The following is an 18730-nucleotide window of genomic DNA, read 5'->3' as shown; positions in this document are numbered from 1 at the left end:
TCTATGGACTGAGCCTGTGGAGTGCTCGGCATCGACTGGCACCTGGCAGGCCTGTCTCCCAGGGATGCCAGCAGAAGGGAAGAGGCTGTGGCTCTATGGAGCACTGGACTCTCCCCAGTGGGAGAACCCTGCTGCTGGTTCACGTCCATCCTTTGGTGGAGTGTTGCTCTGACTGGTCACAGATCTGGCCCCCTTGGGGTGGATCTTCAGACGCATTCAGCGCTGGCCTGGCTCTGCTCCCACTGACGTCGGGAGGAGTTTTCCCACTGACTTCACCGGGCACAGAGAAAGGGCAGCACTGAGCACTGACCAAACTCCCACCCCAGGGGATTTAGTTATTTATTATCTGACATGTGGTCATGCCCAAAGCCCCCGCTCTGGCCAGACCCCATTGTGCTGGACACCGTACAAACCCAGAAGACAGAGACCGTCCCTGCCCCAATGAGCTACAATCGTATAACAGTGCCTGGAGGGGCTTGCTGCTTGTCAGTAGCAAAGCATTGTGAGAGACAGCCCAGGCTGGGGAGAGTTCAGGGGGCACAGTGCTCCCATGGTCCCAGGCTGCACCCCGGGGATCCCGTTACAGTGGCTCTGTGAGCAGGATGAAATACACAGCTTGTTGTACTGAGCAAGATTTGCACTTCATACACTGGTGTAAAGATTTTAAGTGTGGTGGCTAAGGAGAGTCAGGAGGAGGCTACCAGTTTGTTATTTTGGGAAAGGGAAGTAGGGACAGAAAAGCGGAAAATGACTGAAAGAAGTGAAATCTTTGCAAAGTTGGAGTTTTTTAGACTGCAGGTTGCAGAAAAAGAGAGAGAACACCAGAGACTCAGTCTCAGCCCTAAAGAAACTGGCCACGGAGGAGAAGGAAAGAGAATGAGAAGAAAGAGAGAGAGAAAACATGAACTGGACCTGCTAGAGAAGGAGAACCAGAAACCACTGACCCCAACCATTCCTGTCACTCCAAAAATTCACAGTTGGGACCATCTATGGCCTGCATACAACAAGACCAGCTCCTGCATTGCAGCTCGAGGCAACACCACACCAGGAAGAGATGGTGATGTAATGCCTGCCACGGAGTGAATTGTCCAGCAAGTTGCAGCTGAACCAGAGACAAATCCCATTCTAGGGAGCATAGAGAAATATGTCCCGGAGGAGAGCCCAGAGAAGGGGGAGGTAATCTCAGAAACCACTGAGGTGGGTGAGGATTCCTGTGACTCCGTAACACAGGGAAGCAGGGTGCTTCCAGGTATGGTGTGGGCTGAGACTAGCTCCTTTTCAGCAGAAGGCAACATGCCCTCAGGAGCAGGGGCAGGAGAAGTGTTGCCAGTGATTAAGGAAACTACCCCAGTTGTTAGCTGGCAGGGCTTTGCAGATGAACAAGGAATGGATTCCTTCTTGGGGAGCACAGAGAAATGTGTCTTGGAGGGGAATCTAGAGGAGGAAACTGGGGAAGGAACAGTGGGAGTACAGGAATGTCTCCTCATTGGTCACCTGAGAGAGGATGCTCATGACTGAATGGGTGAGTTAGCATCTGATCAGTCTGTGACCCAGGTTTTGAGAAGGAACTGCGTAACTGACTTTCCAGAGGGGAACAGTCACACAGCTGACTTCTCAGGGACAGAGAAAGGGGTGACGGAGGGTACCCCAATCCAGGTCCCAGTTTTTCAGGATGCTATTTCTGATAAGTGTTTGGAAAGTAACTGTGTCTCTTTACATCAAGATGCAGCTCCAACGCCTGTGACAGCAGAGGAGTTGAGACCAGGAAATTGCCAGGTGGTCGTTTGTGAGAATGCAAATGGCCCAATTGACAGAGAGGTGGGTGTCCTTCCCCAGGCTGGTGAGACACAGAAAGCAGCTGTGGGAAAGCTGCTGGGAAAAGGTGAACCTGATCAAAGGGTAAACACACCTAGCCCAGAGAGCATGGATCAAAGCCCTCTAGGGGCAGAGAAGGACTCGGTGCTGGGAGGGGGAAACACAGGGTAACCCTAATAAGGGAGCTGGATTTTTTGCATATGTACAGTCCTGCGGTTGGGAGACAGCTCCTCAAAGGGCCAGTGAATATGCAGGATCCCCCTAAACATCTATCTTGCCAGATCCTGAGGTACCAAAATCCCAAAAACATGATTAAAATAAGAACCCAGGCATAGGGGAACACTGGAGGGAAAGAAAAACCAGTGCCTGATTACATGGGAGAGAGTCAAAGGACACTATGGGTAATGAACAAACCAACGTCAAACCAGACTGTCTGAACAGAGGGCATGGTATCATAATGATACTTGTAAACGCCCATCTGTTATAACAATGTTGGTATTAATTTTAAATCTTGGGGTAAGAATTTTGATACTGATGTTAAAACTTGTGGTAACGCTAGTTCTCAGTTAATACATGTAAACAGATTTAAAGCTTATCACAATAGAGAAACCATAACAAACCTGGTTTGCTGTGTGTGAGGGGGAAACTGAGGCACGCTGCCTCATGGTCTTGATGGCTGGATGCCAAGAGAACTATAACAAGAGAACTGACACAGGGAAGAAAGTTAAGCAGCAGGATACGGACCCTGGACTTCAGGAAAGCAGACTTCGACTCCCTCAGGGAACGGATGGGTAGGATCCCCTGGGGGACTAACATGAAGGGGAAAGGTGTCCAGGAGAGCTGGCTGTATTTCAAGGAATCCCTGTTGAGGTTACAGGGACAAACCATCCCGATGTGTCGAAAGAATAGTAAATATGGCAGGCGACCAGCTTGGCTTAACGGTGAAATCCTAGCGGATCTTAAACATAAAAGAGAAGCTTACAAGAAGTGGAAGGTTGGACATATGACCAGGGAAGAGTATAAAAATATTGCTCAGGCATGTAGGAATGAAATCAGGAGGGCCAAATCGCACCTGGAGCTGCAGCTAGCAAGAGATGTCAAGAGTAACAAGAAGGGTTTCTTCAGGTATGTTGGCAACAAGAAGAAAGCCAAGGAAAGTGTGGGCCCCTTACTGAATGAGGGAGGCAACCTAGTGACAGAGGATGTGGAAAAAGCTAATGTACTCAATGCTTTTTTTGCCTCTGTCTTCACTAACAAGGTCAGCTCCCAGACTGCTGTGCTGGGCATCACAGCATGGGGAGTAGATGGCCAGCCCTCTGTGGAGAAAGAGGTGGTTAGGGACTATTTAGAAAAGCTGGACATGCACAAGTCCATGGGGCCGGACGCGTTGCAACCGAGAGTGCTAAAGGAATTGGCGGCTGTGATTGCAGAGCCATTGGCCATTATCTTTGAAAACTCGTGGCGAACGGGGGAAGTCCTGGATGACTGGAAAAAGCCTAATGTAGTGCCAATCTTTAAAAAAGGGAAGAAGGGACCGAATGGCTAGGCAGCAGTTCTGCGGAAAAGGACCTAGGGGTGACAGTGGACGAGAAGTTGGATATGAGTCAACAGTGTGCCCTTGTTGCCAAGAAGGGCAATGGCATTTTGGGATGTATAAGTAGGGGCATAGCGAGCAGATCGAGGGACGTGATTGTCCCCCTCTATTCGACATTGGTGAGGCCTCATCTGGAGTACTGTGTCCAGTTTTGGGCCCCACATTACAAGAAGGATGTGCATAAATTGGAGAGGGTCCAGTGAAGGGCAACAAAAATGATTAGGGGTCTGGAACACATGACTTATGAGGAGAGGCTGAGGGAACTGGGATTGTTTAGTCTGCAGAAGAGAAGAATGAGGGGGGATTTGATAGCTGCTTTCAACTACCTGAGATGTGGTTCCAGAGAGGATGGTTCTAGACTATTCTCAGTGGTAGAAGAGGACAGGACAAGGAGTAATGGTCTCAAGTTGCAGTGGGGGAGGTTTAGGTTGAATATTAGGAAAAACTTTTTCACTATGAGGGTGGTGAAACACTGGAATGTGTTACCTAGGGAGGTGGTAGAATCTCCTTCCTTAGAAGTTTTTAAGGTCAGGCTTGACAAAGCCCTGGCTGGGATGATTTAATTGGGGATTGGTCCTGCTTTGAGCAGGGGGTTGGACTAGATGACCTCCTGAGGTCCCTTCCAACGCTGATATTCTATGATTCTATGATTCTACGATAACACAAACTGCCTTCAAGTTAGTCAGTGATTAAATCCTCTTGCAGTAAACTAAGGAGGGGAGGTGTGACATTCTGTACCTTGGAGGAGCACCCTGTAATCCTCCATGTTCCTTATTTTTAGACAATTGTGATATTACATATAAAGCAGGCCTTGTAAGGCATCAGGGGAAAGGTTATGATCTACTGAAAGTCATTTCTCTATCCATAGATGTGTATCATTAAGGCACATGATGTTATACAAAAAGAAAAGGAGTACTTGTGGCACCTTAGAGACTAACCAATTTATTTGAGCATAAGCTTTCGTGTATGTGTATGATACATAGCTTATCTAAAGTGATCACTCTCCTTACAATGTGTATGATACATCATACACATTGTAAGGAGAGTGATCACTTTAGATAAGCTATTACCAGCAGGAGAGTGGGGTGGGAGGAGGTATTTTTTCATGCTTTGTGTGTATATAAAAAGATCTTCTACACTTTCCACAGTATGCATCCGATGAAGTGAGCTGTAGCTCACGAAAGCTTATGCTCAAATAAATTGGTTAGTCTCTAAGGTGCCACAAGTCCCCCTTTTCTTTTTGCGAATACAGACTAACACGGCTGTTACTCTGAAACCTGTCATGATATTATGAGAATTGTGTTGTATGGTTGTCACTAAAACATGCTGCAAGTTGAGGAATCAGCCAGATATTAGCTCCCCAGAGGCAATTGCAAGGAAAGTGACCAGCGTGTTATAAGAAAGGGCTTATATGCTATTTTATATGAATGTTTAATAAGTTTGTTCTTATAACTTAGCATAAGTTACTAGCTTAGCATAAGTGATTAAAGTAGTTGAAGCCTTAGGCCAAGGTCAAGCTGACCTGAGAGGAAGGCTGAAAAAGCAGCTGAAAAACCAGTTGAAACTGCCCGTTATCACTGAAGATAAGGAAGAATGCAAGGAGTAGGACTGACTGTCTCCCGGAGCAAATTCTGTGGGATCTTAGAGTCGAATCAAGCACCGAGAGTGGTATGGAAAGGGCTAATTGTTTTTTTTCCCTAACACAGCGCCCGGGCAGGGTGTGAAACAGCCCATCCACAACCATTGTCCAGCAAGGGAGCTACAATGCAGTAACTCACCTGCATGAGGCGATACCAGGGAAATTGCTCAACCTTGCCTGGAGACTCAGCAATGCCCCCTAGACATGCCTGGATTTGTGTTCTACAAGCACATGGACTGGGGGTATAAAATTGAACACAGGGGGGCCATGCTTGGCCTTTCTACTTCACCCATCTACACTGCAAGCAATAAGGACACTCTGAAGCCTCCAGCTGAGGGGACTGGCCCAGATTTCAAGGGTGAAATCTGTGTACTATGAACTGCAATATCCAGTGTGGTGAGAAAAACTGCTTAGTCTAGTTGTTGCCCAGTCTAACAGGGTTGAGAGACTGCGTGCTTATATTTTATTTCTTTTGGTAACTCTGACTTTTTGTCTATCACTTAATATCACTTAAAATCTATCTTTTGTAGTCAATAAATTTGATTTACTGTTTATCTTTACCAGTGAGTCTGTATGAAGCGTGTGGCAAATCTGCTCAAGTTCTGCAAAGGCTGGTGTATGTCCACCTTCCATTGACGAAGTGGTGAACCAATTAATAAATCTGCAGTGCTCATCTGGAGCAGTGCAAGACGGTATATTCCTGAGGTACAAGGCTAGGAGCTGGTGCCTTCTCTGTGTGATTCATGAGTGGCTCTGGGAGCATTCAGGCAATCTAGCTGGGTGTGGGGCTCCACACGCTGTTGTGCTGAGTGATCACAGCACCTGGAGGGGCTTGCTGCTTTTCACTAGCAAAGCATAGTGAGAGACAGCCCAGCCTGGGGAGAGTTAAGGGGGCACAGTGGTCCCACGGTCCCAGACCGCACCCCATGGAACCCATGACAGTTCACACGCTGTACTGTGGCCAAATAAAGCCTCCTGTTGCTACCCCACAGCCTACAATTGGGCAGCACAGGGCATGAGGGAAAGCTCTGGTTAGCTACATAGGGCATGTGATATTTTTTGTGTTACTGGATTGGATGACTTATGTAACTAGTCATAACCCCAACATGGACCTCAATACCTGGTATTGACCCTCAGCCCGATTCCTGACTCTGTCCCTGACCCTTGGCTTGACTGCTGACTTGGACCTCAGCTTGTTCTTGACACGGATACTTGCTCTGACCCCTTGCTTCAGTTCCTGGCTCCCAAGCTGTTGCCACTAGTCCTGCCTACCTCCACCCTGGATCCTGAGAGTTTGCCTGGACCCCCACATAACCCATGGAGAAGGCCGGCCTGGTGGGGACATGGAGGCAGCGGGACACCCTTTACCCGGCATGTCCCACCAGGCACTAGACTTTCCTGAATGGGTTGATAACCCCCAGGAGGAACTTCCCCCATTGTGAACACAAGTGGTGCAGCTCTCATCTGAGAACCAGGCTCTGCAGGTGCAGATCACCCAGCTACTACGAGAGCAGGCTGCCCAGGGTTGGGACGAGAACACTGCGCTCTGAGCATGCGGTGCAGCCGCTCACCTGGACCCCAGACTGACACTCCCCCTCCCAGAGCACTTCAGCAGAGTCTGCCAAAACTTCAGCAGGTTCCTTAACCAATGTTATCTGCTCCACTCCCCACGTCTACCCCACAGACCAGGCCAAAGTAGGACTCATAACTACTCTCCTCTCGAGGGAAGCGCTGGATTGGGCTTTGCCTCTACTAGAATGACAGAGCCTGACACTGTCATACTGGGAAACCTTCTCCCAGGCCTTCTCTTCTATTTTTGATGACCCCCATCATGCTTGGTTGGCTGAGGTGGCCTGCAAAAACTACAGCAAGGGCAGGGACCACTCGCCTCCTCGGCCACCCACTGTAGGTGGCTTCTCTCCAATACAGAGTGGAACAAAGTGGCCCAGCTCCACCAATTCTGGTGAGGATCATGCAAAAAGACCAAAGATGAGCTAGCTCACGTGGAAATGCTGACCCGTCTAGATGACTTAGCTGGCCTCACCATATGCACTGACAACAAGTTGCATGAGCAGAGTGAAGAAAGGAAGGGGACTGCGTTGCCTCCTAGCTGGTGGCCCCAAGTACCCATCTCCAAGCTGGTCCCAGAAACCAAGCAAATTGGTGCAGCCCATCATCACGTGACCCCGAAGGAAAGGGAGCACCACCCAGTATTTCTACTGTGGAGAGTCCGGCCATACTCTCACCAGCTGTCCCTTGCAGGCTCTCACACAGAAAAAGACAGGAATGACCAAACACAGGCCTGGAGATGTGTGCCAGCATGGGTGGGCCCTGGGTTATACATCTCACTGGCTGCCCACATATTACCAAACCACATCCAAGGCACCGTAAGCCCTTGCCGTACTTGCAAATCCAGGTTTTTGTGCACATCCCAGGGAAGCCCCAAACAAATTCCCCACAGTGGCGCTCGTGGACTCCAGGGCTATGGTCACTTTTATAGACGCCGATATGGCACAAGCCTTGGGCATCCTGGGGCAGCAAAAAACAGCCCCCAACCTCATAGAGACTATATATGGCTCACACCTGTCCTGGACCAGTAACTCTGGAAACTGTGCCCCTGGAAGTTGTTATCCAGGACCATGAAGAAATCCTGTGGTTCAGAATGATTGGCTCGCTCCACTTCCCCATAATTTTCAGCACCTTATGGCTGGCCACTCATGACCTGCATGTCCTTTGGCATGAGCAGAATGTCAGTTTCTGCTCTGAATTCAGTTTGCCTGAGTGGACCAACAGACGAGTCTTGACTTCAAGATACACTTGTCCAGGCCAAATCCAGGTCGCCCTAGAGGTGCCCTCAGGCCCAGGGTGTGGCCCAGCTGTGTTCTATCATCCAAGCTGACTCCTGCTCTTCCTGCTAAGTGCCATGACTATGCGGATGTTTTTGAGAAGAACGCGGATGTCCTACCACTGCACTGTGACAACTGAGCTGCAACCTGGGGCCAAGACACCTTTTGGTCGCATCTTTGACATGTCAGAGCTGGAGATAGCCACCCTGTGATCCTATGTCCAGGAGAACCTAGCCCAGGGGATTATCCATCCCTCCATCTCCCTTGCTGGGGCCCCAGTTCTTCTTGTGCACAGATTACTGGGCCCTCAACCAGGTAAACCATCAGAAACCAGTATCCTCTCCCACTCATTTCGGAATTGTAGGACTGCGTATGATCAACCCAGATATTTACCAAGCTCAGTCAGCGAGACGCCTACAACCTGGTGCAGATCCGTGCAGGGGATGAGTGGAAAACAGACTTTTGAACCTGCTCTGGCAGCTACAAATGCCATTTGGTTTTACAAACGCTCCAGCAACATTCTAGCACTTTGTGAACAAGGTATTTTGTGACATCCTAGATCACTATGTCTTAGTCTACCTTGATGAAATATTTGTCTTGTCGGAAAGCCACGAGCAGTACATTCAACATGTCCAGTCAGTTCTGGATCAATTCTGCTGACATGATCTAAATGCACAGCTCCAAGTGCACCTTTGATCAGCACTCCATGGAGTTCTTAGGTTACATCTTGTCCCCTGAGGGCCTTCGAATGGATCCTGGAAAGGTGAATGCTGTTCAGTCCTGGGCAGTCCCCAGAACATCAAGGAGCTGCAACACTTCCTGGGTTTGCTAATTTTTATAGGCACTTCTTCATTCCTGGATTCTCAGACTGAATAGCCCTATTGACAGAACTTCTCTGCAAACACGGCTCCTTCACCTGGTCTCCAGAGACTCAACAGGTGTTCAATCAACTCAAGATGGCCTTCACCAGTGCTCTAAACCCGATCCATTCCAACCACACATGCGCCTTTGTCCTTGAGACTGATATATCTAATGAAGCAATTGGGTTAACATTTTCCCAAAGATATGGGCCCCCAACAGCAATTGCTTCCCTGTGCCTATTACTCCCAGAAACTCATTCTGGCAGAATAAAATCATTAGATTTTAAATAAGGAACTTCCAGCAATCAAGGCTGCCTTTGATGAATGGTGCCACTGCCTTGAAGGTGCCTGATACAGGTTTACACAGATCATAAAAACTCAGAGTATCCCCACAGAGCAAAGGCACTCAGCCAAAGACAGCTTTGATAGGCCCTGTTCTTCACAGGCTTTAATTTTACCATCACCTATCACCCAGACCAAGGCAGCTGACATCCAGTGTTTCATATATCTCTATTAATGCCATACATCCCAACCCCTTTGTGCATCAAACACAACCACCTCCCCACCAGTGCAGGTCCAGGGTCATAATGAACATGTGATTCACAAAACACTGGATTCTAAAATGAAACGTGTCTCTTTCAGGTATCTAATTGACTGGGAAGGCTATGGCCCTGAGGAGTGATCCTGGGAGGCAGTGTCCCAGCTCCCAACCTCATGGCGGCCTTCCATGCAGACCACTCAGACAAACCTGGCCCAGCAGGAAGCACCCATAGAGGGTGGGAGATAATGTAAGGATCGGTGGCACTGAAGGGCTACCAGGCAACCAACAGCCTCACACGGCCAACTGGTGGCAGCTGTAACCTGGCCACTCCCTGCAACCTGTGATCTGCAGAGATGGCATACCACAGGAAGTTCCACCCTAAGTGATCTGACTGACAGTTGTCTTGGTGATCCCTGATTGGCTCCTTGATCCAAAATAAGCCCATGGAGCGTGCCAAGAAGCGTCCAGTTAACAATGTGGATCCTGGCTTGCTGCCACAACTGCCCTGCTTCTCTGTTCCTGAACTCTTAGTACTGACCTCAGCTCCGACTTGGATTCTGAGTCCCGATCAACCCCTGGAACTCCAACATGGACCCCGATACCTGGTATTGACCTTCAGCCCGATTCCTGACTTCATCCTTGACCCTTGGCTTGACTCGTGACAGGGATCCTGGCTCTGACCCTGGGCTTCAGTTCCTGGCTCCCAAACTCCTGCCACGACTCCTGCCTGTTTCCACCCTGGATCCTGACAGCTCCTTCTAGTAATCCAACTAGCACCATCATATGTTACTGAATCAGTCTGGATCTGGGCTTTGGGCACATGGAGACCTGAATAGGGGTGCCTCACTGAATCTGGGAATACGTTTTGCAGCATGAACAGCTCCACGTGGACGAGAAGAGGGGGCTGCAGCAGTCTTTGGTTTTAGACTTGAAAGGAATTTTGGCTTCTTCAGTTCATGCCCACTCCACAATTATCTTCAGTTGTTCAGAGGAGCCAATAAAGCAGCAAAGGTCTGTATGTATCTATGGTATCAACCTTCCATCTCCAAGCAGCATTAGGTCTCCTTCAGATTTCAGGGAGGGAAGTGAGGTTGGAATGACTGTGTAGTTTTGGTCATCTCTGGCACCTGCTCCTGACCCTGCACCCAATTGTAGCTGGACTTCCTTCTGGCAGAAGAGATTGAGATCACCTCAAGTATTCCAAGAGCTGCTATTCTGAGAATCGAGGAAGACTCCAACAGAGATTAAACAATTCCCTCTCTTTGAGATGCTCAGGGCCTGGGGTTCATGCTCAGCATTGTAGATCAGGAGACCTGGCTTTTATTCCTAGTTGGGAACAGAGTTATGGTGTGACTTTAGCTCCCTTTGTCTCAGCTGCCAGATGGGGATGACAATCCCAAGTGCCGTGTTTGTACAGTCTGCGAGACCCAAGCATGGAGGATGCTGTATTGAGCAAGGGCAACTATCATAGTGCCAGGGCCTCTGCTGGAGTGGATCAGCACAGCTCCACTGCCTACAACAGGGTTACATCAGTTTACACCCCCTGAGAATATGGCCCAAAATACATATAAATCACTACATGCACACATGATCACTGACACCTTTAGGACCCCAAAGCAACCCCCTGAATCAGTACAGTTCACGTGGAATGACAGAGGCAGGCTTCTTCCTGATCACAACATCTAGTGTGCTGGGCATGGACCTGTGATTTATGCCATGGAAGCCGGCCCAAGAACCGGTGATCCTCCTTTTTACACACAAGAAACGGGGCCACCCGCAGTAATGGGAACGGCTCACCAGCGTCACCGCTGTTTTACTACTCAACGGCCTTCCCAAGTGACTGACAAGCCTGTGTCTTCCTCCCAGGCAGAGCTCCTCAATGGTCCGTACAGACGTATCAGTGCAGGCTGAGGGCTGAAAACAGGAAGCCCCTACCTCTTGTGGCCTAGACACTGAGTGGGATGCTAGGACCAGAAGTTTATCACCACATCTGGGATATCAACGGTGTTGGTAGTATAGCCTGTTCCAGCTCTCAGGGATTTGGGAAGAGGTTGCTAGCCAAAAACACATTAGCAGCATTCACTTGTTTTAGGGGGCTGGACTCCTCTTCCACACCATAATAGAGGCTCAAATTAAACATGTATCCCAAATTAAAAAACATAGCAAGAGGAGCAAAAAAGTGCCACCGTGGCTGAACACGAAAGTAAAAAAGGCAGAGAGAGGCCAAAAGGCATCCTTACAAACTGGAAGTGAAAATCCTAGTGAGGAAAACAGAAAGGAGCATAAACTCTGGCAAGTCAAGTGTCAAAGTATAACTAGGCAGGCCAAAAAAGAATCTGAAGAGCAACTAGCAAAAGACTCAAAAGCTAACTGCAAATAAATTTTTCAGTGCACCAGAAGCAGGAAGTCTGCCAAACAATCAGTGGGGCCACTGGATGATCAAGGTGCTAAAGGAGCACTTAAGGAAGATAAGGTTGTTGGAGAAGCTATATGAATTCTTTGTTTCATATACTGCAGGGGCTGTAAAGGAGATTCCCACACCTGAGCCATTCTTTTTAGGTGACAAATCTGAGCAACTGTCCCAGACTGAGGTGTCAAGAGAGGAGATTTTGGAACAAATTGATAAATTAAATAATAATAAGTCACCAGGACCAGATGGTATCACCCAAAAGTTCTCAAGGAACTCAAATGCAAAACTGTAGAACCACTAACCACCTACTAGATCTCTATCAAGCGTTCTTACAACTACAATACCCACCTGCTGAGGTGAAGAAACAAATTGACAGAGCCAGAAGAGTACCCAGAAGTCACCTACTACAGGACAGGCCCAACAAAGAAAATAACAGAACGCCACTAGCCATCACCTTCAGCCCCCAACTAAAACCTGTCCAACGCACCATCAAGGATCTACAACCTATCCTGAAGGACGACACATCACTCTCACAGATCTTGGGAGACAGGCCAGTCCTTGCTTACAGACAGCCCCCCAACCTGAAGCAAATACTCACCAGCAACCACATACCACACAACAAAAACACTAACCCAGGAACCGATCCTTGCAACAAAGACAGTTGCCAACTGTGCCCACATATCTATTCAGGGGACACCATCATAGGGCCTAATCACATCAGCCACACTATCAGAGGCTCATTCACCTGCACATCTACCAATGTGATATATGCCATCATGTGCCAGCAATGCCCCTCTGCCATGTACATTGGTCAAACTGGACAGTCTCTACGTAAAAGAATAAATGGACACAAATCAGATGTCAAGAATTATAACATTCATACACCAGTCGGAGAACACTTCAATCTCTTTGGTCACTCGATTACAGACCTAAAAGTTGCAATTCTTCAAAAAAACCCAAAAACCTTCAAAAACAGACTCTAACAAGAGACCGCTGAATTGGAATTAATTTGCAAACTGGATACAATTAATTTAGGCTTGAATAAAGACTGGGAGTGGATGGGTCATTACACAAAGTAAAACTATTTCCCCATGTTTAGTCCCCCCCATTGTTCCTCAGACGTTCTTGTCAACTGTTGGAAATGGCCCACCTTGATTATCACTACAAAATGTCCCTCCCACCCCGCTCTCCTGCTGGTAATAGCTCACCTTACCTGATCACTTTCGTTACAGTCTGTATGGTCACACCCATTGTTTCCTGTTCTCTGTGTATATAAATCTCTCCACTGTATTTTCCACTGAATGCATCCGATGAAGTAAGCCGTAGCTCACGAAAACTTATGCTCAAATAAATTTGTTAGTCTCTAAGGTGCCACAAGTCTTCCTTTTCTTTTTACTAACTGGTATGTAACCTGTCGCTTAAATCAGGCTCTGTCCCAGATGACTGGAGGATAGCTAATGTGACACCAATTTTTTAAAAAGGCTCCAGAGGTGATCCTGGCAATCACAGGCCGGTAAGCCTAACTTAAAAGTACCAGGCAAATTGGTTTAAACTGTAGTAAAGAACAGAACGATCAAACACATAGATGAACATGATTTGTTGGGGGAAAGAGTCAACACAGCTTTTGCAAAGGGAACTCATGCCTCACCAATCTGCTACAATTCTTTGAAGGGCTCAACACTCATGGAGAAGGGTGAACCAGTGAATATAGTGTACCTGGACTTTCAGAAAGCCTTTGACAAGTTCTCTCACCAAAAGCTTTTAAGCGAAGTAAGCAGTCATGGGATAAGGGGGAAGGTCCTCTCATGGATCAGTAACTGGTTAAAAGATAGAAAATGAAGGATAGGAATAAATGGACAGTTTTCAGAATGGAGAGAGGTAAATAGTGATGTCCCCCAGGGGCCTGTCCTGGAACCAGTGCTGTTCAACGTATTAGTAAATGGTCTGGGAAAAGGGGTAGACAGGGAGGTGGCAAAATTTGCAGATGATACAAAATTACTCAAGATAGTCAAGTCCAAAGCAGACTGCGAAGAGCTACAAAAGGATCTCACAAAACTGGATAACTGGGCAACAAAATGGCAGTTGAAATTCAGTGTTTAAAATGCAAAGTAGTGCACATTGGAAAACATAATCCCCACTATATATCCAAAATGATGGAATCTAAATTAGCTTTTACCCCTCAAGAAATCTTAGAGTCATTGTGCTCTGAAAACATCCACTCAATGTGCAGAGGCAGTCAAAAAAGCTAGTAGAATGTTAGGAACCATTAGGAAAGGGATAAATAATACGACAGAAAATATCATAATGCCACTATATAAATACTGCATGCAGTTCTGTTCGCCCCATGTCAAAAAAAGGTATATTAAAATTGGAAAAGATACAGAGAAGGGCAACAAAATTGATTAAGGGTCTGGAACAGCTTCCATATGAGGAGAGATTAAAATGACTGGGACTTGTCAGCTTGGAAAAGAGACAACTAAGGGGGGATATGACAGGTCTATAAAATCATGACTGGTGTGGCAAAAGTGAATAGGGAAGTGTTATTTACTCCTTCTCATAACACAAGAACCAGGGTTCACCCAATGAAGTTAATAGACAGCAGTTTTAAAACAAACATAAGGAAGTACTTCTTCACACAACACACAGTCAGCCTGTGGAATTCATTGTTAGGTGATGTTATGAAGGCCAAAAGTAATACTGGGTTCAAAAAAGAACTAGTTAAATTCATGGAGGATAGATCCATCAATGGCTATTAGCTAAGATGGTCAGGGATGAAACCCCATGCTCTGGGTGTCCCTAGACTCTGACTGCCAGAAGCTGGAAATGCGAGACAGGGGATGGATCACTTGATGATTACCTGTTCTGTTCATTCCCTCTGAAGCACCTGGCATTGGCCACTGTCATGATCCTGGGCTAGATGGACCTTTGGTCTGACCCAGTATGACTGTTCTTATGCTCTTACCCATGGGAAGAGATAGTAGCAATACTCATGTCCAAGAGGAACCCTGTAGGTTCTAGGATGCTCCTCTATCTTGGGGCTTTCTACAGCAGCTATCACCACTGCATCTGAGCGCTACATGGAGTCTTTTGCCCCCTCCCTTCTCTGGTTATGATCTGAAGGCCAGATACGGTGATGAAGTGTTAGCCAGCTGCTAGTGGAAATGTGGCACAGAGATAGGCACATGCCACGACCCACCATGGAGGCTGGACAAATGCATTGTCCTTGCTGGGGGGTGAGGATTGACTAATAGGTTCCTCGATCATTCAAGAATGTGTGTGAGAGAGCGCACCTCGGATCCATCAGGCTCATTGTACATGAGCCCTAGCGTACCCCACCAGCTGCGGCAGACTGAGTTTGCTACAACTGAGTGGGAAAGGAACTTGTCCTTTTTCAGTCTGGTGTTAACTGATACTTCCACTGTGGCAGTTTATGGCAGCCACACTCGGAGCTCCCCGAACTCTCCTTATCTCTCTCCTCCCTGAGAGCCTGAACAGCTAATCTGTTAGAAAGCTGCAGTCCTTTACCACCCGAGCCCCAGAGCCGACGCACTTGAAACAGCCGCTCTTGGCTCACTGTTTCGGTGTGTCCTACGACCGTACCACTTCACTTTCAGATATGGTAGGGCTCCACCCGTATGTCCAAACTAAACTCCTTGGTCGTATGCTGCTGTTGGATTCCCTCAAGACAGCAGCTCCCTATTATAATCCTGGAATGAAAGGCCATTGAATGTTGGCTGAGATTCTCAAGTGTATTTAGGCGCCGAATGCCCATTGATTTCAAGGGGAGTTAGTTGATTAACCCCATTGAAATCAGTTAGGTACCTAAATATCACTGAGGATCTGAGCCACTGGGACTGAATTCTAATCCCTATTCTGGTGTCTGACCATCAGGCCTTTGCTGTACTCCACCTTTAAGCACAGAACCTCGGTATGGCCAGAATTTCCTGCTCTGCCAGTTGTCTGAAGACTAGAAATTGTTCCCACAGCTCAGTAATGCAGGAGGCTTAGCTCAGGAGAGGCCGCGCTGTGCTGGGCTCAGCAGGGTAAGTGCCTGTGGCTGCCTTTGGTGGAATGGTCCATCTCCTGGCCACTGTTTAGGGCTATGGTTCTCTTCAATGCCTCCTGTGTCCACTTGGCCCAGAACTGGAGCTCTGGCCGAGCTGTCTCCAGAGCCACCACGGGGGTGCTCACAGACTGCATGCTTTAGCAGTAGTAGGGCTGCACAAGAAGGAATGCCTTCCCAACAGCACTGGTCACTGAGTACCATTCACAATGCCAGCCTGTTAGAGTACTGCATGCCCACTGGCGATTCTGGCTGCAGAGCCACCATGACTGATGATGATGCCCAAGAAAGGAAGAGACCAGCTTGACTCTCAGACGCCAGGCAGAGTCTGAAAAGAGACCGTCATAGTAACTGAGCCCTGCTGGATTGGAAATGACTGGGGCATAACAAACCATTGGCCTAGCATGCCGTTTCACATGGTCACTTTCTGGAGTAGATATGGATGAGACCAATACAGGATTTGATACAACAAAATACTTTTTATGAACTAATGCAGGTAGAACAGACACACAGGGCCAGCTGCGGCCTGTGACAGCAGATCAGAGCAGCACTCCACCAAAGGACAGCCGTGAACCAGCATGAGGGAAGGGATCTGGGGAGAATCCAGTGCTCCAGAAAGCCACAGCAGCTCCTGGCCTGCTGGAGTCCTTGGGAGACAGCACTTCCTGGTGTCATCCGATGCCGAGGAATCAGCGGGGTCACTCCATAGAGCAGTCGCTGCAGCACAGTCCCAAGGTGGAGGACTCTCTCCTTCTTCCCCAAGGGGATGCCGCAAAACACCGTACACGAAGAGATGAGCTTAGATTCATCGCCATGAATGAGCCATTAGAGCTGCCATTTTAGCCTGCTACCTGGGTGTCACCATCCACTCAAGCTATGGGCAGACAGCTCCTTACATGGCCGACCTGCCCTCTACTGTGCTGGCCTAACTCAGGAGTCGCTCTGCTGAAGTCACTGGAGTTACACCAGGGTGAGAGGAGAAGCAGCAGTAGGGACCGGAGCCACAGCTGGTGTAAACTGCACTTATTCTCTGATCGCAACACGGGTACGGAGCTTTTCCCCAGCGGAGGTTCTAGCCCTAGAGCTCAGTGCATATGTGGGGGCACTGCAGACAATGAGCAGCAGATACATGGGCAGAGGGCCTGGCTCTCCTCTGCCCTGCGCCCTAGGCCACCACCTACTCCTAGGCAAAACGCGACCAGAGGAGAAGCCAGAGCACCGTGCACCTCGGTGAGTGACTCCACAGAGAGCTCTCCCTCCCTGCCGGAGCACTATCAGAGCAACCTGTGCTCCCAGCCCTGTGCTGGCCACAGAGCTGCCCCTTGGCTTCCAGGCTGTGCACGTGGGGGAGGAGTTCACCCTGGCACTGCGGCCATGTTGTGCCAGCTACACATGGGGTTGTACGTCCCGCCCAGGCAATACTGCTGGCAGAGGCACCTTCTGGGCTCGCTCGGAGCTAACTGTCCTGGCTCCAGGGGTAGCCTGGGGCGAAGGGGCTTGTCGGGGTGGGAAGTGGCATGGCTGGGATGTTCCAATGATCTGGCTGGTGCCTGGCTGCTGCAAGGCCCATCTGGCAGGGATGCTCGAACCAGCCCCCAGCAGCCACAGGATTGAGTGCTTCAGGACCACCCCCCGGGGCTCTGCACAACACGGAGATGAAAGTGACCCATGGTTTTCCTGCACAGTGTCTATCATTGTGGCTCAGTGTGCAGGGTGGGGCGGCCTCACCCCGCACTCCTGCTGCCCACACACCGGTATCATGCCACGTTCCTTGCCCAGCCATGGGCTAACCCCCAAAGGGAGAGGCTGTCAGGGATAGATGGTCTCCTCTAGCTCCTGTCCTTGACCTGCCTCTCCCAGGCCCATTCCTGGATGTGGGCACCATGGCTCTGTTCCCCCAGACTTCCCCATGCAGAGCTCAGTGCAGAGGCTGAAGACCCTGCTCGTGACTCCCAAGGTTCTTGGCAGGGGGGGCACTTGTGTCTGGCTCCGTCCTGCTGCTCCTGTGCCCACTCCTCCCGTACCCCCACAGGCCCTGTGTCTGCTTCCCCCATAGCCCCACAGGCCCTGTGCCCTCTCCTCCCGTACCTCCACAGGCCCTGTGCCCGCTTCCCCCATAGCCCCACAGGCCCTGTGCCCTCTCCTCCCGTACCCCCACAGGCCCTGTGCCCTTTCCTCCCGTATCCCCACAGGCCCTGTGCCCACTCCTCCCGTACCCCCACAGGCCCTGTGTCTGCTTCTCCCATAGCCCCACAGGCCCTGTGCCCTCTCCTCCCGTACCCCCACAGGCCCTGTGTCTGCTTCCCCCATAGCCCCACAGGCCCTGTGCCCGCTCCTCCCGTACCCCCACAGGCCCTGTGCCCGCTTCCCCCATAGCCCCACAGGCCCTGTGCCCTCTCCTCCCGTACCCCCACAGGCCCTGTGCCCGCTCCTCCCGTACCCCCACAGGCCCTGTGCCCACTCCCCCATAGCCCCACAGGCCCTGTGCCCGCTCCTCCCGTACCCCCACAGGCCCTGTGCCCTCTCCTCCCGTACCCCCACAGGCCCTGTGCCCGCTTCCCCCATAGCCCCACAGGCCCTGTGCCCGCTTCCCCCATAGCCCCACAGGCCCTGTGCCCACTCCCCCCGTACTTGCGGTTCCTCTCTTTCACCACCATGCGGGTCATGCTCTGGATGCACTGCGCCCGGTAGTTCTCATAGTGGGTCTCTCGTGTCACATCCTTGAGGTCCTGCATGTGGGTCTTCACCAGCATGGTACGCAGTTTCACAAAGTCACAGTGCGCAGGGTTCTCCACTGCAGGGGAGGGGCCTGGCTTAGATGGGCAGATTAGGGGACACCCAGCAAAGCAGGGCCTCCCCGACATGGGTTGGGGAGCTGAGGGCTGAGGGAACAAATGACCCTGTACTGCAGAAAGGCAGAGCACTGCTTTGAGTTGGCCTGGCTCCATAGTTGCATGAGGGG

The 18730-nt window shown here is 49.7% G+C and overlaps 1 protein-coding gene across 9 annotated transcripts in view; it reads right to left on the bottom strand.

Moving 5' to 3' along the window:
• The window catches only part of SEPTIN4 (septin 4), a 78103-nt gene that overhangs the window by 10518 nt on the left and 48855 nt on the right, over window positions 1-18730 (bottom strand). For 6 of the 9 annotated variants that reach the window (XM_073315303.1, XM_073315307.1, XM_073315306.1 and 3 more), the window contains one exon: window positions 18400-18562. The exons of 2 other annotated variants lie outside the window; for them this stretch is intronic. In XM_073315303.1, the coding sequence (XP_073171404.1) occupies window positions 18400-18562 (163 nt within the window). Of the gene's footprint in view, window positions 1-16227; window positions 16519-18399; window positions 18563-18730 lie in introns of those variants that run through there. One more of the 9 variants, XM_073315304.1, reaches the window with a different exon arrangement.

The sequence above is a fragment of the Lepidochelys kempii genome, chromosome 17 (genome assembly GCF_965140265.1).
Source record: "Lepidochelys kempii isolate rLepKem1 chromosome 17, rLepKem1.hap2, whole genome shotgun sequence".
In the NCBI taxonomy this organism is placed as follows: domain Eukaryota; kingdom Metazoa; phylum Chordata; order Testudines; family Cheloniidae; genus Lepidochelys; species Lepidochelys kempii.
Note: the sequence above shows the minus strand (reverse complement) of the source record. Positions and strands in the feature narration are given on the sequence as shown.